Source organism: Dermacentor albipictus, chromosome 4 (genome assembly GCF_038994185.2).
Source record: "Dermacentor albipictus isolate Rhodes 1998 colony chromosome 4, USDA_Dalb.pri_finalv2, whole genome shotgun sequence".
NCBI classification, from domain to species: Eukaryota; Metazoa; Arthropoda; class Arachnida; order Ixodida; family Ixodidae; genus Dermacentor; species Dermacentor albipictus.
Window position 1 is genome coordinate 111,661,074 of NC_091824.1, and position 21,592 is coordinate 111,682,665.

A 21,592-nucleotide genomic window follows, 5' to 3' on the forward strand; every position below is an offset into this window, starting at 1 on the left:
GACAGTGGTATCGAGAAGTGTGCACGTTGTTTTATACTTATATATATTTTGAGGTGATATGTTCCCATTTCACCCACCGACTGTTCAGATAATTTTTTTTGAGTGCCACAAAGCCACACTCTTTTTTAGGAGTACTGAAGCCTCATGCACATCTGAGAGAGATAGAGAAAGAGAGAGAGAGAGAGAGAGAGAGAGAGAGAGAGAGAGAGAGAGAGAGAGATAACCCTTTAATGAAATGCAGAGATTTTAGGCGGCGTATAGACATCGCTGACATGCTACTCTGTGTGAGGAAGGGAATTGGGGAGAAAAATAGCGAAGGAGGGAGGCGCAAAAAAAGAAATAAGCTAAAAAAATTGGGCATTGAGTTTTCTGACTCATGGTCAACCATGTGCTATGGTAAAGTCCTTCAGTGTATGCACCATCCTACAATGAGTTTTCAGAATTAGCTGCGTGAAAGGTGCATGAGAGTGACAGAGTAGAACCCAAGTTTGTCGAGTTGACCTATGCTTTCTAAGTATGTGAATAAAAAGTTCATAGCACGCCTCTGTTGTGTGAGGCAGGCTAAAGGCCCTAAGACACAGCCAAATGACAAAGGTCTCTGTGTAAGCGAATGCATGCAATGCTCATAGGACGCATGCTCGTCGGCATACGCTCGACGCTCAAACAGAATATGATCCATGGTTTCAAATGAGCTACTGTTGTTGCAGTGTGGACTTGTCGCTTTACCGAAGCGATCCCGTAAGCCGTTTCTATGGGCGGTGTTCAGGCGAAGGCGATGATATAGAGTATCCAAATTGCGAGGAACTCTGGATGGGCGTCTGGATCTGAGATATGGATCGATTGAGTAAAGAAAGGGTAATGTTGGGTCGGCAAGCTCTACAGCTGATCCTTTTCGTCAGAAGCAAATCTTTTAGCATCTTGGGATGCATCAGATCTAGTGAAATAAATTTGCTTATAGTTTTGGTGTGGAAGACCTCTGCGTACCGCTTTATTTACTTTTTTCGTTGGCCAGAAGACGACAATGAGCCGGTATCCACTGAAATTTGATACAGTGGCCTGCTGCAATGGCCAAGCGATGTGATTACGCAATGTAGAAAGAAATAGGCTGATGATTGTTTTTTAACAGACTGCACAATGTTTGTAGGGCTCCTTTAGAGTCAGTAAAAATCGCCCATTGATCAGGCGCTCAGCGCAGTATATAGAAGACATCTTCTTTTATGCCGTGAAGCTCTGCTGTCGTTGAGGATGTCCTCCGCTGCAGCCGATAAGAAAGTATTTGTCTTGTTGCGGGCACGCAAGGGACACAGGAGGAAATCTCCCAAGTGGTTGAGGCATCAGTGTAGATGTGGGTGTGCTGAGTATACTTCTCGGCTAAGTAGAGGAGAGTGGTCTGCAGCAAAGCGGCCTGCGGCATGCAACTCTTTGTCCCATTTACGCCGGGTACAAACTGGTTTATATCTAGAGGCGAAAGTGTCCCGGGAGGAAAAGTCGGGGGCAGTAATTTCTGTGGCTGAATAATCGGAGGAATGTGCAAGGTTTGCAAAGCTCGGCCAAACCCAGACTTACTGTGGGTTACCTGGACGCGGTACACGAAGTATTTCTTCCCTTGGAGCACATGCCGAAGATGGGTGCTCATTGTTTCTTGGGAAGTGATGACATCTAGCAGTAGACATCCTGCTTCTGCTACTGTTCCCGAGGTTGAAGAGCCCTTCGGGAGGCCCAGGCAAATTCACAGGCAGTTGTTCTGCGCGGCTTCTAGAGTCCTCTGGTTTGGTGTTGATAATCTCTGAAGGGCTGGTAGGCAATTGCGCAATGTACCTTCAATATAGGCTTTATCAAGTAGTACCATTGAGCGGTAGTTGAAGCCCCATCGTGTTCCCGCGATGAAAGTGAAAACTTGCGATGCTGCAGCAGTCTTCGCACGTGGAGTTTTTTTTTCTTTTCGGTACACCAGGCAAAGTTTTGGGCAACTGAACTTGTTACGAAGGTCACGTCAATGCTGCTGGTAGACGTCGGGCTTCTGAGGTAGGTTATACTGCCGTGATTTAGAGGTTCATTTGAATGGTTTGAGAGAAGCTCTGCGAGCTTGGCTACTCATGCACATGTGTTTGACCTGCCCCAAATTTCATTGTGAGCATTAAAGTTTCCACAAATAATATGCGGAGAAGGTGGTTAGGCGGTGGTTTATGACGCTTGGATGGTTGCCCTTGTACTTGCTCCGCCGCGCGAGTAAGCGTAGCAGCCTTCTTTTTAATGCATCCTCCATATGAAGCACGACGTGGGCCACCGGAGTGGGCGCATTTAGGTTGCGCTCTCGAGGTGCATTCCTTGTGCGAATGGGGGCCAGCACGCCCTTTGCAGCACACTGGGCTGGTGCCACTCTTAACAGCGATCGGAATACGTCAAGCACAGGAAGGAGTTCCAGCACATTGGTAGAGCAATGCACTGAAACAAGTCGACTTTGATGTTGTTCTTTTTTTTTTGGGGGGGGGGGGCGCACGTCTAATTTGATGTTAACCAATTCTCACACAAACCTTATTTCTTGGCTGCTTATAGGGTGATACGTTTAAGGTAAGTGTGGGGAGCTACTGACATTGCTTACTCCCATGCACACTTCCAGCTAAAGCTTTTCCTGGATCCAGTTGCGACTCCTTTTGTATACTCAAGAAGCAAGAAGTAAGACAGTCTGTTTTACTTAAAGCTACATTCTCGAGGTTGTTAGTGTTCGTTAAAGAAACTACAAATATTTTTCTGCGAGCCGTTATTTAGATGGAGTATAATTGTTTTATTGCAAAGTACATGACCTGTGTGTTTATTTTATAAACTTTAGAAGATATTGCCATCCGCGTTGTTTTGTTATCGCTCATGTTTTACAACAAGGTAACACTTCTTGGTCCCCATTATTCACTATAGCTTTCGGTATAATAGCCTCCCTAATTTACCCGTAAATAAATTCACCGGTGATTATGACACTCCCTAATGCGAAATTTCAGCGCAGCTGTGTACATGTTTTCAATTTGCGATGTATTGGCTGGCGTGGACAGTCTGTCTCGTGCGGCACGTCGCAAACGGAGCAAACTGTGGCGCGACTGCCTAGCTAATCTGAAGAGTGCGAGAGCTAGCGCTGGATCAGGCGTGGGCCCGATTCGCAGCAGTCTACGACGACAGACCTCCCAGATGACGCTCGCTACTCTGGTACCATGTCGGAGCCATCGTCGCCGCACTATGCTTTTCTTCTCACGCTTTCGGCATACCCTCCTCCGCTTTTCACCTCATAGTCCAGTTGCAAGCTCCTCTCCACTTTCCTCCTCGCATCTTTTCGTTCTCCCCGTTTCTTTCTTTCACCTCCCTCTGCGTGCCGCGTTCGCTCTCATCTGTCGCTGTGCGCGTTTGCTCGGCTAGGCCGTCGCGGCCGACGTCGACGCCGATGCTCGCCGCAGGAACGGGAGCAAGCCGTTCCCAGTATTCAGAAAAGCATCTTAACTTGAAGCCCATACTCGACCTGATTTTAATGACGCCTGTCGCGAACGCACCGAAAGAAACTCAATGAGCGTCTTTGGCGCGTTCGCAACAGGCGTCACTTATATCAAGTCAAGCATGGGATTCAAGTAAAGATGCATTTCTGAATACGGCGGTAAGAGCTGTGCTCTAAAAGAAAAACTGACCGTCGTGTTGTAGAGACGTGGACTGGCTTCGTTGCCTGTCGGCAATAAAAGATCAGACAAACTACATAGCTTCCGGCATACAATGATGCCAGTTATTTACAGAGCGACGCGGGTCAATGAAATAAAGATACAGTTATATTATTGTGAAATTTCAGCGAAACGAAGGCAGCGGTGATAAATAACTTCAAGTTGCTAGAATAAAAGCGGAGGCTCCCGTAGAAGTTACCCAGTTGATTATAGTTTCACTTCTGACCAATAGAAGTGTTCAAAAATATTAAGAAACATTGTCGGACCTCTTCGCAGTCCTCGCAAATGGCGAAGTGTCATCGAAGCTTATGTTGGAGGCCAGCCCTCTCAGGATACCGTTAATTTGTTCGGTTTGAATATTCCTGGGGGCGCGGCTTCAGCAAACTTTTCGAGAAGTTACTGCAGAACACATTTGAACTGGAACTTTGTATCAACGCATTTGAAAGATATAAAAACCAAAAAGTTCGATGGAAAGTAAATAGAAATAGAACGCCTGCTGACGGCGAAATAAAGTGCCAACTGTGTTCACAGCGTTCTGACCTATGTTGGGTGTCGTGGCGCGTTGAATCGGTAAGCCCATTTCATGTTTGCGCGATGAACACACGACAACCTCGATGAAGCATGGTTCTATGTACGTAGAGTGTACACTATATTAAAGCTGAGTGCTCATAATACACGTTATAGTGACGACCGCAGTGTGGTTATCGTGCAGTATGAAACAGACGCGCCGACGCTGCACATCGCGGCATTGTTCTCATGTGGCGATAGTTTAATGCCTGCAATGCCGCTGACACTTGGGCTCCATAGGCAAGCATAGGGCGAAGGCGAGAGGAGTACAATACCAGCCGTTCACGTCCTTCATCTTATGTTGAATTCCAATGGCGGAGTCGGAGCAAGTTTGTTCCAATGGCAGAGTGAGGGCGGGAGTAAGGTGTTCCAATGAGAGAGTCGGAGGGGATTCAGAGCGGGAGTCACTCCGTGGAGCAGAAAAAGCTGCTCCGCCAAAATCGGCGGAGTGGACCGGAACTCTGCGTGACGTATTTCCTTTACCACGTTTGCCTGCTGGGAGGCGCCACCGGTCACGACTCGCGAGGAAGCAAAGGCTGCTGCACGCTTGGCGAGATCTCCATTCCGCACTTTTAAAAAAACAACAGGTGAACGGCGCTGAAGAGACAAGTGACCGGTGCGGCGGTGCTGGGAGCAAACAGCGGAAGGAAATCACAAAACGCAAGGTATCCTGGGTGATAGAACTTCCGCTTCCGCCTTGCTCCGGCGGCGCAGGTTGTGTTCCACCGGTGCGGCGGTGCTGGGAGCAAACAGCGGAAGGAAATCACAAAACGCAAGGTATCCTCGGTGATAGAACTTCCGCTTCCGCCTTGCTCCGGCGGCGCAGGTTGTGTTCCACTCGCGGACCTGGAGGCGTTGCTCTGCGCCAGAGTCGAGTGCTCGCTCGCGGAGTCCGTCGGCTGCTCCGACTCCGCCATTGGAATTCAACATTAGTTTCGCCAACGCGGACAGTAAACATGAGATCTGTCCACCCTCCGCGTTTTGTTTTTATGCGAAGCATATTACGAGAGCTCAACCCAGCTCCTCAGGCGCGGCGGTGTCGCCTTCAATGACCTTTGACCCCATGCCATACCACGTGACACCGTGACGTCACGACAGAGGAGAAACGGGGCTTTACCTCGCGCCATCGCTCGCGGCGTCGCGGCGGTATATAAGCAGCTGTGCTGTTTCTAAGTGGCTTTGACTCAACTCTTGCAAGATGGTCTGGGTGGGAATCGAACCAGGGTCTGCGGAGTGTGAGACGGAGACGCTACCACTGAGCCACGAGTACGATGCTTCAAAGCGGTACAAAAGCGCCTCTAGTGAATGCGGTGTTGCCTTAGAAACGAGCTGTTTCTAAGGCTCAGGCGTGCGTCGCCTGTTCAGACGCACATTTCATTGCCGTGCCGAACGCTGCGTTGCTCGACGCTCACCGCGTCCAATGCGGGGCGCGTAGTCGCTGCGCCGTAGCCCATTGTCTTACACCCCTTGGCGGGTCGACGGGAACGCTGTCGCGTTCCACTCTTGAAGGCGAAGCAGAGTAACGCATGAGTTGTTTCATCGTCTAGCCGAACCAAATATAGCCAAGCAACAGCAGTTCACCAGGCTAAACAGTGGTTCGACAACTAAAATAAAGGCTAGTATGCTTCGCATCCTGGGCTTAACCTTAGCTAAGCCACAGCCATTTTATTTTGTACTGTTTTTTTTTCCTGCCTGTCAGATACGTCGACTTTGCGACAGCACTGACATCTACGTGACCACACTCGTATATGCCATATAACAACTCACAGATGACACGGATGACATTTTTTTTAGTTCAGATGAAAATTCGTTTGCCATTTTCATTCCCCTTGATCTTGTGTTAACGTCATTCCTGACCAGAGGAGCCATGCTGACATATGCGATATAAACGACGAAGGTGTCGAGTGTTAATGTAGCGGAAAATACTACAAATATCTTAATACTGCGCAGCTATACTGAAAATCACACTTATTCGTTTTACCAAGTTCAATTTTGTTGCCCTTGCACTGACGTCATTTTTTGACCAGTGAAATGCAATGGTGTCGTAGGCGGTATAAAGGTCGAAGCCGTCGAAGGTAAAGCTTATGAGAAATTGTGGAAATATCTGAGAATTATGCGGCTACATTGTGGTTAGCACTTGGTTCTGAGATTAATTCGCACTATCAGTACAGGGAGAACCTGTCAATGTGCAGGGAAATTCTAGGGTAAACCATAAGTTTTGGGGGAGCACCGCATCATGTTACTTTTGCTATCATCTACACATTCAGGCGTGCTTAGCATTTAGACAACGCACGTGTGGTATACTGGCTTTTCGTCATCTGTGAAACCAAACAGAATTGTAAATGACATGATCAGGTTTGTAATGTGGAGCAGGAAAGGCAGGACCTTACTACATCTCATTACTTGTGCGAAGGCGGAAGTTCTGTGGTTATATACGGTAATTGTGATCACCAACTGCAGGACATTGCTTCCGTGACATTCGTTCGTGTTGCGCTTTGCGTCCCCAAAATTGTGACAAAAACGACAAGGCAGCTTTAGGCCTCTGTTACCTCGTGAATAATACAACGATATCGTCGTTCTTGAAGTCGTCGTTGCGTGTGAAGGTAGCGAATTCGTGAAGTGTGCTGTCAAGCATGGTACTGCGATCACCGTTCCAGTTTCTAATAAAAGTTTCTTTTTCTTTCTGCAAGAATAAAGGGGAAACAATCAAATTTTATTTGAATGCAGAGACTATATTATTTTTTCTTTCGAGAATTTTCTTCCACTCATTCTATGCCCGATTAGAACCAGTGCGAAAATTACACTACGCTCCAATGTTTTCAGATAATTTCCGCTCAAAGGATATGCTGTGTTTTCGATCAGATAATTTACATATATAGTCTGATGTGCTCTGAGGTTCTGTACGTTAAAGAGCCCCTACAATGATTCTTGCTGTGGCGCTGACTACGCTTCCGATTGTTTTTGTTCGTCTACAGATGACACACTCAAAGCGTACAGAAAGACAAACTCCACTTAATTTAGTTGTTAAGGGGAATAATCGCAATGAAATGAACAAAACGAACAGTAGACGACGCACACACATGTAGGCAATAGGAACTTAAGCGATTGTGTGTGTCACCTCTACCTGTGTGCGCGTCTCCCCCCCCCCCTCTCTCTCTCGCTCAATTTTCTCAACAGCTGCCCAAGACCAAATATCCCAACATTTAGTCATTCTTAAAATGCAATCTGCTTATGTAATCTGAAATAAATGCAAAATTTATGTAATGCAAAAAACACGCAAACGAAAATTTGATCTTAACTATTGTACGAGAAGCCGCTCTGCTCTCACCTTAGCGCATACATAAAAGAAAGGAGGATCGTATGACCATTACTCTATTGCATGCTCATAGTATTGCATACTATTGCCTACACTCACTATGCGTCTGCGTCATCGTACGGGCAGCGCAGTGAATTATGCCACTAGTGGCATGAATTTCGCCAGCGGTCACTTGAAGCAAGCGAAACTCAGGAGAAGGAAACCTAATGCTAACAGCGTTTTCTGGCCCGTTTAGGCAGCTTGCATTTCCTAATTTATTTCACGTAATGCGCGATGGTGGTGACCGCAATGCAATGGCGGCTAAATGCGAAAACGCTTGTTTAAGTTAGATTTAAGTGCATTTTAAACAACATCAGTCGGTCAAAATTAACCCAAAGCACTCCACTGCGGCATCTCTCTAAACTCCAATGTCGGTTCGGTTCGTTAATGAAATCCCAGAAGTGAACCATAAATCAAGTAATCTTAAAAAAATGGCTATTGGCACAACTGACTGCGTTCTTACTAAATGAAGGTGCGTTAAAGAGTCCGTGGAAATAGCTTAAATTAAAGAAAAGTTACAGGTGCGTTTAGTAGAGCCTCAACTAACCGAAATTGTACAACAATACTTGCAGCTCCATCTCTCGGCGCCTGCAAGTACAGCATTAACATATGGCCACCTTGTTACTTTCAGTGTAGCACTGGCTTATCCGGCTTATCGGGTCGCAGTCATGCTGCCATTGTTGCTCTGGCTGCGATTTTGTGTCATTGGTATGTCTCGATGTAGTATATCTCAACGCATTTCCTGTGCTGCGAGATAATTGTAACGCACCCTATTATTAAAATGCAATAAAGCAATCCTTATATGTACTTTTTAAGTAATATATAAAGCCGCAGTTCTACTATTCAACTCTTTTCATAATACAGCGTCAATGAATTGTTTAAATTCACCAGTGACAGTTGGATCAGTTAGTGTCGTGACTTCGTGTGCCGGAAATCGATGGATAAGGTTAAACTTTTACGGACAGTGTACGCTTGACTAATTCCAAGGAATCTTTTCATAATAAGAAGAGAGAGGACAAAACAAAAATAAATAATAAAAAAAGCCGCGATCGGCCTTCTCAGCAAAGCTGTGCGAAATCACAGGAGCTTTCATGCACTACTCGTAATGCCAATATCAGTTGAACGGTCTCAGTGCCATTCTTTCCCCTATATAAGGTAATGTTAAAATAAGTACACTTTTTAATGACCACTCGAAATTATCGCCTTGCGTGAGGTTCAATTTTGTCTTCAACCTTGTCTTCAATGAACCATTTGTTTACCATGCACTGAATGGACACTGAAGTCAATGGGCAATGAATGGACACTGAATGGAATGCACTGAAGTCACCAATTTTCTTCTGCAAACGTCCTCAGATGGAATTTTCAAGTGCGGCCCACCTTAAATAACCGAGGTTCCTGCACTCACGCTTCCACGTTTCACACGGTGAAAACTGGGAGCGATGCAAGGTGCATCTTCAGTGCGTCAGATGCCGCTATTGCCATCATTGTTGTGATTTTTTTTTTCGTCTTCAGACGCTTCATATTGTCACCTTCGCCAATCTTCTCCTCTTTCCCGTTCTTGTTGGCTTCGACGACATCGTCGGCCCTCAATACTGAGGGTCTGACACTCTTGGTCAACTTCGACGTATTCGTGAGCCATCACGCACGCTGCCGTGTTGTATCGTACGTATAAATCGAGTTCTGGAGCTTTGCATCCGCACTAAAATACTAACTTTGGTTCTTGCAAATACTAACTTTGGTTCTTTGGTCCGCAGCTCAGTGGGAGCTGCGGAAGGCATTGGAGGCACAGCTAGGTGCATTCGCTGTAAAGCAAAATAGTCGATGGGGGATTCCTAAATTCGTTTGCTGCACAGGCAGATTTCTCGCAGAGCAATCATCGCTGGTAGGTGAGTATACAGTGCACACGAAAGATAGTTATTCGGTCGGGAGAAATGAAATGCTTCGCTGTACAAGTAATTTCGTTGTGGTGGTGTCGGTTGTAGAGGCGCTCGCCTGCATGTCGTCATACCGCGCGTTACAATCTTCCCGCACGTCTTTTTAGAAGCTTGGAAAGCTTGCTTACCGAGTAAATGATGATTCGCGTGATCACAACCTTGAGCTTTATGATGTTGGCCTGCAAGGTCTGAAACTTCATGTTCGCCTATAAGGAGAAAAAAAAAGATGTTTGTTTCTTTCCGCAAACAAGCATAAAGGTTTCTCGAAAGGCATGTAGTCTTTCCAGTGTATTTAGCAGCATTTGCGTTTCACAATAGCTTTACGGAATCGTGGAATGTAGCTGTTAGTGTGTTTTTTTCCAGCACCAATAGTACAAGTGATCGCTGTCAATCCTTTTTTGTGTGCTCCAGAGCAAGCCAGCTTGCAGAATTTCGCTGAAAGCTTATGAAAAATTGATAATTTGTTTAACCACTGAGATATGCGCACATGGGACGAGAAGTTCCTTGTCAGGTTATAATGTTAAACACTGATTTATGCCATGTGAGACCAACAGAGAAGGCGTTATCTGTTGACTACATATGGTTCTGGCTGACGAAAATTAGGACGCTCGGCTCCCCTTCTCGCTCATTGACCTATGCAACGTGTATGGGAAAAAAATGCAGTGGCATGATGTCTTGTAAGTATGTTTAGCTTTACAAGCGTGTTGCGTAGAATATTGAATTATTGCACTGCGCAAATAATAGAACTCACGAATGCTACGAGGACAGCAAGGTATCGCACAAGTTTCTTCTTCCTTCCTCTGAAAGAGTTCCAGAATGACGAGTCAACAGCGATGCCCGTTTCACAGGTGACGTCTAGAGGGTCTGTAATATTAAAATCAAGGACCAAAAAGTTAGAAAGAAAGAACACTTATTCTGGATGAAATTATAATGACGTGAAGCATTATTGGGATTGATTCCTCGGTTTCATTCTGTGATTTTGTTTTGGCCGAAAAAGTAGAGTCAGTTAGCGAGATTGTTCTGCTTAATTAAACAATAAATCACGACACATTATTTGTATGCATAGTCTCGGCTCGAAGGTTTCCCTATAGCAAAAATGCCTCTTAGTAAAAAAGCGCATGATATTCAACCGCTTTGATACTTCCAAATTTCTTATATTTGGACAACAGCAGCATTCATGCGCAACTAGGTAAGGGCTACCAGGTTTTCGGGCTTGAATAGCACGAGCATTCGACTGACAAATGACTGCCAGTTAGCGCATATCTGCATTAATTAACGAAACAATACCTTATAACAAAATTTGCGCATATAATGTCGGCTTAAAGGTATCTCTAAAGTACATGGACCTTTTAATAGCTTATAGTAGCATACACACACTACTGAAACGACGCCAGTCTTAGTCGTCGTTTCTTCGGCGTCATGACGCGCACCAGAACCATGTTCAGCAGATTAAAAAAAATGTATGTTTCTTATATTTGGTCAAGCTAATACTTGGTCAAGCAACACCGTGTAAGTGCCAGTGGGTGTGTGACATTTGTTTGCCAATCTTCCTGCGTGAGTATGCGCGGCTCTCACACAAGGGGCACAAAACGCTTAAATACTTTTGGATATGGGTCCTAAGTCTCTGTGCCATACACATTTAATCGCTATTTGTCCGTCGGCAAGCATCATAAATCATTATTACAAATTCACATATTACAGCAAACTGAACAAAATATAATTAATATCCATGTCTTTACTCTCTCTCTCTCTCACTATCAGGAATCTAGAAAAAGAGAATGCGCTGTGGAGCACGTTGTTCTTTATAGAATTAATGAAGTGATGTATTTTATCACGAAAGTGTTGACAAATTATCACCGCCGTCGCACATCAAGATTTCTAATGACGAGAAAGACAGGGATGACTTGAGGTAAATGTTTGACGCTGACTTCATTTCTTGATGACGACATTGATATAATTTTGGGAAGTGAGATCAATAAAGGCAGGAAAATCAAGGATGACGTTTATGACGAAGCACCGCTTCTTGTTTATAAGCCTTACTTAATGTAGATGAATAGCGTGTGGGTTTTGATATTCCTGACACTCAAGATGGTGTCTCACAGTCTGACGTATTTTTCTCTTGTTTCCTTTGTGTAAGTAATGTGGATTTTTGTCAGATTTAGTTCATTATATTTCCGGCAACTTCCAGGTAAACTGCACTTTAAATGAACTGAGCGCTGGAGATCCAAGGTAGCTTTGCTAGCTCGTACGTGTGCTATTGTTTCTAAACAAAACAACAGACATAACAATATATGGTTGTTTAGTGTTGATTCGCATTGTCTCGCTGATTCGTCATCCTTGTTCAGACAGATGAAATTTATGGGAACCTTTTTGCTCAGAGGCGTTGTAGACTTACATGTACTTCCTCCAGACCTGGATTCGAACTTTCTGTCTGAATATTCTTGCGAAGTATCATTGTGGGTGTCAAGTGAAAGATTAGTGCCTGTGGAACATCGAAAGGGAAAGGTATAACGTGGTATGAATCCTATAGTGGCAAACAGGCAGCACTGCATCTCATATCATATTCAATCCATGTATGTTGAGATACTGAAGGGGTAAAACGCTGGCTGCATCTCCAAGTTGAGCCAAGCTATTGCGCTGCTACAAAGACAAGCAGGTATGCGTTATGTTTTCTTTGTAAACCAGACATGACTGCACCTGAGCGAGATCTGGCCCCGGCTTTAATTTTTGTCAAAAGGTATTTCTTTTGTATTTTTCTTCTGCTGTACGTGTGCTAGTATAAACAAGAACCGAACTTTCTAAAAGTGCACGCTGATCGCTCATTCGCAATAAATCTTGACGTGTAAAAATCCGCCATTGCATGAGAGAAAAGGCCGGTGGTTGAGACGAGCGACGATCGTCAACATACGAGTGTATAAGTTAATTTCAATAGCGCCGCATTTCGGATTTTCAATGCGCTTATTGAGTCTAAAGGTCGGACGACTGAATCTTAAACTTCACTTATCTCGCATTGTTTTCTGACTACGTCTTTACAACACTCTGTAGCTGTCACTGTAGTTGCTACTATAATAGCTATCGCTGTCCCTGCATCTCAATCAGGGCAAAACTTCGATATTGCCTCTAATATCTACATTTCGGCTCAACAGCATTAGGCGAGCGATGATAGTGATAGATCAGCGATTGCGTCGAAATTTTTGCATCTAATTAAACCTCAGTGACGTGTTAGCACATTCAGGGCGCAAAAATGAAATTTTTGATTGATCTTATAATAACATTTTATATGTTTATCTTATAGTAAGATCTATAATAACATCATATAAGATTGTATTGGTCCTATAAAAAACGCCAAGGTCAAAATCTTCGATGATAACAAACGATGACAAGGAAGAAAAGGTGAAAACTAACCTTCATAATGGACATCAGCATTGCTTGCAGCAAGAGGAAGTATATCGTGGCTTACTGCATCTCCTTCATCGAATATGTTGACGATTGAAGGCTGTATACGCTCGGTCGGACTGAGTAATCCGACCTTCGCATCCGGAGAAAAAAATAGGGTCTTAATCAGTGCCTGAGACTTGACGTTTTCAGACTCGTATGTATGTATGGAGCAGGTTAAGAGAACCTTATATAAAGCCTTTACACTTTGGTCGAGCAGAAAAGCGCAAAATTAGTGTTCTGCATTTAGCACAGCGCTGTTTTGAGTTTCTCTATAAGGTAGGAAGAAAACGTCACTAAAGAACCAGGTGATAGCAATACATCTATTGCTAGGAAAATTTGTTAGTCATTTGCAATCAGAAACAAATTTTGCGATAAGCTTCCAGTGGTTTCTTCAGAGAACTCAGATGTATGAGAAGGACATTTTTGTTTGCTGTGCCTGGAGGACATGTATATAGTTAAGCATAATGCGAACTCTCTGCGACAAGAGCTAAAATTGGTGATCAGACGCTCAGCGCTTTGCTGAGGTCGTCGGACATACCTTATGGTAAGGCATACCAAGAGATAACTGTTAATACCACGCTGATTTCGCAATTAGAAATCTGTGAAAATGTTTGTTTTCAAGCAGTGGCAGCCGCGCAGACATGAAAAATTTGCAGTTCGGTCCGAAAGGCGAAGCACCGATTGCGATAGCAAATTAGTAGATGGCTGTACGAAGTAAGGATAATAATTTTATCAGCCGTGTAAACTTGTGAACATTCGCTTATACCTAAATTAACGATGATAGAATGTGTAAGCGTGACTCAATGAGGAGGTAGACACACAAAGACAGCGCTGTCTTTGTGTGTCTGCTTCTTTCTATATCCTTGTTCAGTCGCGCTTACACATTCTGTCATGGACTCAAATCAACTAGCCCGTCAACGTGCTTTATCTAAATTAACCAGCCTGGGGGGTGGGGATGGTATACTGTAAGAGTCCACCTAGTGGACTGTCCATTTCGGCGGCTGCTGATTGGCTAGGGCTGCTCCTCTCCTCCTCGTTCATACAGCTGCATCCACTCAGCAACAGCCGCAATGGACAGCCCACCAGGTGGACTCTTACAGAATATCTCCCCTGGTGTCACGCGCGCACACGTAAACATGAACACATCTCGCTCGATGACAGCGGGAACTGTCTGGGAAAGCGCTGGAGCTAGGAATCGTGGCAGCAGCCGCGAGCCAATTGACCTCCGTGCATCTGTCGCTTCAACGCGAGCGAAACGTCGAAGGCACAGCCCATACGAAGCTGCCGGCTGTATGGGCACTCTGCAGACATCGGAGATTGCTTTGAAGATGAGGCCCGCGCGGGCGCGCACTTTGACCACGTCGCAGGTCGCTTTCAAGACAAACGAGCGCCGGCAACGCGTCCCTACGCTGTCCGCCAAAGGCGTCTACTACGGCGTCCGTGATCCGCGTGACCAACGCCGTATGGTCGTAGTAGATGCCATGGTTGTCTGCACTCTGTAACGAACGGCGGGTTAAGAAGACATCGAGGCACCCTAGCAGCCGCCGGAGAACGCCCCTCCTCCTTTGCCTGACACCCCCGCCTCGCGCGCCACAGGAGAAGACACGCATCTGGGCGGCGTTCTTCGCTCGCGCACGCGAGATATCTAGGAAGTGCAGAGATAATGTTGCTAGCAAAAGACTTATTTACAAAACAAATAAAACAGCTGCGCATGATATATATATATATATATATATATATATATATATATATATATATATATATATATATATATATATATATATATATATATCAAGTCAAGGGTATAGAGCTGCGTTCGCCGGCTCACCTTCACATGCTTTCACTCATGCCAAACCTAATGGCGACGGCGTTGGCAGAAATGCGCCTGGAGTGTCCATGTAATTGCTATGGCCATAAAAAATGACCAACACTTCCCCTACCGGAAAATGGGGGTAAGCGAAGCTTGTCTGCGTGCACCTGACCTTCATGAGGGTGAAGTAACCCACAGGTAACGGTACCCGATTGTTTCGGCCTCCTGCTCCCTCAGCTCGGTATCTTTTTCTCGTTACTGTCGGATTGCCTGGGCTCGGGCAGCTGCGGAGACGCGTTTATAGTCTGATGTTATCGGCGCGCGGGCGAGTGTCACTTGACGCCGGGCGTGTCGGAGCACGTTGGCAGCGTCCGGTTAGGTTGGCTGCGCCAGTGCGCCGAACCGTCGGTCGAACTATATGCACTGTTGTTGTCGCCAACGTGACATAACGTGTGCGCGCGCTGCCGCTACGTCGGAGTATATCTAGCCCTCTAAGGGTTCAATGTACTCTGACGAAGCGGATCGGCGCGCCGACGGCGAGCCCTTTCACGGGCGAGTTTGCGCCGCCGCTGAACGGAAACTAAGCCGGTGCAGCACGCACGAAACCCTTTCCATCCCTTACCGTCCCCGGCGGAAGCGAAACGGCTCTGATTGGTTGCGCGCATGGCGTGAGCGCGCGCCTATGCAGCTGGAATCCTCGCCAATGACTCACGCTGCAGAGCCGGCGCCACTGTCAACTTATCAAACCGCCCTTTCCCACGGCTGCTCTGTTTAGGGGGCAACTGGGCTTTTTTTTGCGTGACCACGACAATGCCACTTGTGAGCCAATATGAGCGTCGCTTGAAAAATTGCTGGCTCTCCCGTAATTGAGAGTAATGCAAGCATGAAATAGCTACTGGCAAAGCAAATGTACTGGAGATGATACTAGCCACAATCTTAAAATGGGTGCAGTGCATGTTCACAAGGGCACACCACACCGCACCACGACATATTGTGCACAGGTCCATATGGACGCTGCCCAGCTAGAAGAAGAAAAGCACTTGAAGGAGGTGTCACGTAGCGTGGCGCCATCTCCAAAGTTGGCGCAAAACCCACGCCGCCGAACTCACGGACCGCTGGCTTTCAAAAGAGCACAGGCAACCTTGTCTCAACGTCAAAAGATGACAGTGAAGTGTATGGTGCCCTGTATCTGCCTTTCGAACGTCGCCTATTGGAAACGACAAATAAAGCTTCAGCGTACTAGAAGTTACAATTTGAGCGATATTATGAATTACCATTAGGAAGCACTCGGAAGCAACATTTCTTTAACTTGTTTGGGCAGTAACTAGCGTATGTAATGCGGTCCTGTACAAAAAAGTTGGGGGCCGGAGACCGCATCTTTTTAATGTTTGGATGGTTGCCAGGGTGATCTTGTTTTGCTGCCGCAACTTGCCCGGATAACGGCTCTGGCTTTTGGCTCAAGGTTACCTGAAGGTCGCCAACAGGAGCTAGAAGCATTTCATGCTTAAAACGGCTGTGTCCTCTGATACTCTGTTGGCGAGTAACTTCATTTTTACCTTGTCCTCCAGTTTTATTTCGCCTTATGCTTCTAGAGAAGGCATGTAAATAGGTAGCGATCGAAAGAACTGCATGCACTTAATAGTTTCAAATGGCACACGCATCCACGTGCAACCTTTCATTGTCCGTGTACACTTGGAAAGACATTCACACTTACCAGCCTGAGTCTCGGCCTACGCGTCAAGAGGACAGCAGAACGTGCTTTTGGGTCATGATAGAGCTCTTGTTCGAGTTTTGAGCCATTCATCTGCAGAAGGAATCATTGGTATCCTATGCCAACTGAAGAAGGGCGCCAGGGCACTGTCTAAGGTCGATGTTGATGAGATGCCTACGGTAATAGCACATAAATATTTTTAAGCTTATCTGGATATTCTATTCGCTCAAGGACTGAGATTGTCGAATTCCGAGCAGAGTAGGATATCTGTTTTTATAATCGCCTGTTATCTAAAATTTACAGCAATAGGACCTTCTCAGTCAGTTTATGACTTGGTGCCATAGGCTCGTTTTAATCTGTGCATATCTATAGTTGGGAAGAGTTCACACGCTAAATTATTTCAGTTGTAAGGTAATTTCGGCTTGTCTAATAATTGTTTTGGTCGATTCTACGATAGACAGCCACCAATTTAGATATTCAAACAAAGGACCCTATACCGTAAATCTATTCCAATACGTTTTTATTCCAAATCTCGTGACGTCAAATTTGCGTAACCACCGACGCAAGCATCGGGCGGTGACCCGCAACGTTGCCTGAACTGCCCAATCAAACGTTCTCTTATTTTGTTGGAGGTCAGTTTTCTTTTCTTTCCAAATGAATAAAATTGCCTTCACTGAGCGGTTTGTCTTATCTTATTAGCTGACGAGAGGCAAAAAACACACTCAAGTGGAGAGGGATTCGATGGGGCCGAGCCAGCGCGCTGATTATAGATAACCGGATGAAGAGGGCGGTGCCGTTGTCTGCGATTGCTCCGCTTTCCCTTACTTAGCATGCAGTGGCTGGTTGAAAATCACGGCGGCGTGCAACGGAAGCTTAAGAATGCTGATAAAATGGATACTCAGCAAGAAATAGTTGGCAGAGGGAGTTCGTAAACGTGACGAAAATGCTCGAAAACTTTACACGGCCCTTAAAAATTATTATCGTACGCAAATAAACCCATGCTCTCGGGCAGGTGCGAGTAGCCAGTGTGTAAGTGATTGGCGGCAGTCATCCTTTATTCCTTTCGGAACGGGGCAGCCTGCGTGTATTTGAAAAAAGAATCAGTTTTCTTCGGCATATTAATGCATCTTTAACGCGTACACGTCACTTCGACGCCGGGAGTGTTCGCGGTTTTGTTATGTCTTGTGACAGGCACCCAGGAAGTGGGTGCAGCTAGAAAACTTTTGACCAATAGCCGACGGCTAATGGCAAAAAGGTTTCTAATCAAAAATACCTATTTTTTTAGTTCGGTCTAATCATGCAAGATCAGTGTGTACACGTCATATCATATAGGGAGCTATCGCGGTTTTCATGACGTCGCGTGACAGATAGGCAGAGTGGGGGTCGTCCAGAAAAGTTATTGACCAATAGCGGAAGGCTGATCGCAGAATTGGAATAGCTTTACGTTATAGCGCCCAAAGTGCACTCTTTAAAGACTCAAGGGGCGTAACAGCCCTATGTTAGTTCATGCATGGAAAAAATGTGGTAATGGAGGGCTGTTTCAGCTTCGTCTCTGCCAGCCCTGAATTGTTTTCATTCATAAATATATTATCTTGCTTATTTAGGAAGTTAGACTTTGAGGAGAAAGAGAAAGAGGGAAAGCCAGGGAGGCCATCTACAATTAAACAAAATTTAAATTTAATTCCGCTGTTATATAGAGAATTCTCATTTCTTCAGGGAAATTACTTACGTAGTGAAGAACTTGCTTGTCATATTCAAACGTTGTCACTTCCAATCTCTCCCGCAGCACAGATGCTTTGGTTAAAGTCAGAATCTGATCGGGACTAATGAAGACTACTAGCTCACCGCTGTCACTTCGTTCCTGGAGGAGTCGAGGGAAAACAGTGGCTCTCGTTGGCGCTCCTGGGAAAAGGCAGTCGAGTTCTGGGCACCACTGGTTTTCTTTCTCAATCTCATCACCACATTGCATTCTTTTTGTCTACAAGAACTGTTACTTAAACTAAATTAATTTAAGTTCGATGTGACTGCTACGCTGTAAGGAACGTAAGATCAGTAGATGCGAAGATGTACCGGGTTGAAGAGTGGAAAAAGGAAAAAAAAACGTTCGAGGCTCTTTAAAGTTCACATTTTTGCCTGATGCTCGCGTTGTACGGGAACAAGCACAAAAGGCGTTCGACAATCAATGAAGGGGAGTTACGTTCATACAAAACTAATGTAAGCGGCTGCCCATATTTCAAAATTCAATAGTCCAGTTACATTTCGAAAGTTAATTTGCAGAACTCATAAATGCACATCTTGGGCCCTATAACGTAAAACTATTCCAATATATTTTTATTCCAATCTCCTGACGTCAAACGTGCGTAACCGCTGACGCAAGCATCGGGCGGTGACCCGCAGGGTTGTCTGAACAGACCAATGAAACGCTCTCCTCGTTCATAGGAGGTCACTTTCGTTTGCTTGAAAAACAAATAACATTGCCTACAATGAGCGGGTCGTCTTATCTAATTGGCTGATAAGAGGCGAAGAGCACGCTCAAGTGGAGAGGGATTCGATGGGGCGACACACTGCACTGAAAGTCGAGAAACGGATTAAGAGGGTGGTGCCGGTGTCAGCGATTGGTGCCCTTTCCCTCACTTAGCTTGCGGTGGCTGGTCGAAAATCGCGGCGGCATGCAACGCAAGCTAAAGAATGATGCGAAAACGAATCCTCAGCAAAGAAGAGTGAGCAGAACGAGGTCGTAAACGTGACCAAAATGCTCGAAAACGTTACACGGCCACGCAAAAAGTTTTATTATGCGCAAATAAACGCATGCTCTCCGGCAGGGGCGAGTAGCCAGTGACTGAGCAAATAGTTCATTAATTTACGTAACCAGAAGTTATGAAAATTGTTGATGGGTACTGGATGTCACTCTTGATTGCTGCTCAAGACATTTTTTGACATATGCACAACTACAAGCAATCCTCATGGGTGAATACACGGTTTATAGCCTCTGATTTGTCTAAATCTTCTATTTACGCATGATGATTACCCCATAAAGCTTGTTTACAGATCGATAACTGAAGGTAAATGTTGAGGAAAGGCAAAGAATACGGTAGTTACATAGGTCTATGACGCGGCATTGTTTTCAAGATAGTATATACAGCTGCCGCCACCGTTTGTTCATGTGTCCTTCTGCTATCTCAACTTTATTGCGAGTTTGGACAGTAGTTTAGAAAAGCAGATATTTTACAGCGAAGCTGCATATGGCGAGAGTTCCGCGCATTTTTGTTCTGTGTGAACAAAAACTATCGTCATCAACGGCTTATACCTCCGTAAGCATTCATACTCCCGAAAGCAAGCAAAAAATGCAATGACTCATAGCCCCGTAAGGCAAAGGCTACAAGCGCTCAGCAAAGTGAAGCAAACAGTGCTTAAATTCTTTCTAATCACACATACAACATACAGAATAGCATGTTGAAAACTGTCATCATCAATGGTTTGCCCTCGTAAGCAAGCAAAAAAATGCAATGACTCATAGTCTTGTAAGGTTCATGGCTACTCACTTTGCGTGAATTAGCTGCGATGACAGTACCCATTTTGTCGTTGTCGGTGATTTAAACGTAGATGTGTCGGTACCGAAATGGAGCGTTTCACGCGTTCCGTGTTGCAGACATATTCCTTGCGATGCCACACCGATCCCGCCCAACCGACCACCCAGTGGCGTACGTGCATCGATTTAACATTATAGAAGAATGTGATTGCAGTTGCGAGTGAAATAATGACTACCGATCAAGACAGTAAATGAGTGTGCGTACCTTTCGCCCCGATGACCACCCATCAAGAAAATAAATGAGGCCGTACCTTTGTTCAAAATTACGTGCTTCCTCCGTGTCGTGTGCTAAACAGCTTCACTGGTCAACGACCTTCACAGATTAGAATGGCTCATGGCTTTTTTCAACGAAACTTGTTGAAGGAGTTGATACATTTCATGCGAAGTAATCGTGAACAGACAAGCAGAATGTACCCTTCTTTAGCCATACAACATGTTATACAAGGCTGCAAGAATTTCGTGAAGAGCCTAACAAGAAGGCAATAATTAATGCTGCTTACCTTGGAGCATGCACCAGGGATGTAGAAGCACCAAACAGGCGGCTAAGCCGAGAAATTTGTTTTCGGGCTTCCTTCTCATATTTGGATGGTACAGTGGCGCGGAGGTGAAGCTCACTGATATCCACGTCTTTCTTCTAGTCAGAAAATGTTCTAGAGCACTTTTAATAGGGCGAGGGCTTCAGTATGTCGAGGCACTTCTGTCCTCAAGTAGCATTTCAACTTCATCTCGAATGCATGTCCTTTTTGACTCGATATTGTCACCAAATTATCAACCCTCATTCCAAACTCAGTTGCTTGTCAGTTTCTCAGGGTGGGATACTTCGTAGTTTATTACTTACTCCAGATATTACCTAATCAGTTTATTTAAATCTTCTCTGATGACAGGAAATACTCCTCTCAGGGCCTTTAACACCGATGATGTGCTTCCTGTAGTTGAATAATGTAAAATTCTTGACTGAACTGGCGGATAAAGCCAAGTTTCTGCAAAAAGAAATTGTAGGGAAAGATACGAACGAAGCCGCTCTAAGTTACCGTAACGAAAAGATGCGAAGCAAAGCAAACTTTTTGTAACTTGCATGCATGATATTATACATAGAGAACGAACGGAACTGTAGAGACGGAAATGCTTAAAAGCTGATGCCGGCCTTTCGTTGCCCATAGGTCGTATGTAGTTGACGTTTACAAGATCGTAAAGTCACAGTGATATTAAGTACTCGCAGACCGCTGGACTTTCTAAAACTAATCACTTCACGCCCTTACTCTTGGAGCTTCATTCGAGCTGGAAAAAGAAAAGACTCTCCACACAGTAGCCATCGGCCATACCATGCCGAATACGCCGGTTCTCGTCCACACAGTAGCAGCAGAAACCTCGGGGCGTTTCCTTCCGTATCTGAAGCACACAGACATTTTAATGGAAAAGTGCATGACAGTGAATGGTTCCCTTGATTTTCATAATTTTGTCATTTTCGCTCCACTCGTTTATTAAGCCACTGCTTA

At 45.1% G+C, this 21,592-nt stretch overlaps 1 protein-coding gene across 3 annotated transcripts in view; it reads right to left on the bottom strand.

Annotated features, from left to right (window-relative positions):
- The window catches only part of LOC135914030 (venom metalloproteinase antarease TserMP_A-like), a 91,751-nt gene extending 70,979 nt beyond the window's left edge, over nucleotides 1–20,772 (bottom strand). For all 3 annotated transcript variants that reach the window (XM_065446737.1, XM_065446738.1, XM_065446739.2), the window contains exons 1-8: nucleotides 20,597–20,772; nucleotides 18,237–18,409; nucleotides 16,511–16,600; nucleotides 12,954–13,077; nucleotides 11,944–12,030; nucleotides 10,300–10,412; nucleotides 9,677–9,754; nucleotides 6,809–6,942 (exon numbers count right to left, since the gene is read on the bottom strand). In XM_065446737.1, the coding sequence (XP_065302809.1) occupies nucleotides 6,809–6,942; nucleotides 9,677–9,754; nucleotides 10,300–10,412; nucleotides 11,944–12,030; nucleotides 12,954–13,077; nucleotides 16,511–16,600; nucleotides 18,237–18,409; nucleotides 20,597–20,675 (878 nt within the window). In that variant the 5' untranslated portion in view covers nucleotides 20,676–20,772. The remainder of the gene's footprint in view (nucleotides 1–6,808; nucleotides 6,943–9,676; nucleotides 9,755–10,299; nucleotides 10,413–11,943; nucleotides 12,031–12,953; nucleotides 13,078–16,510; nucleotides 16,601–18,236; nucleotides 18,410–20,596) is intronic.
- Nucleotides 20,773–21,592: the final 820 nt, after the last annotated feature.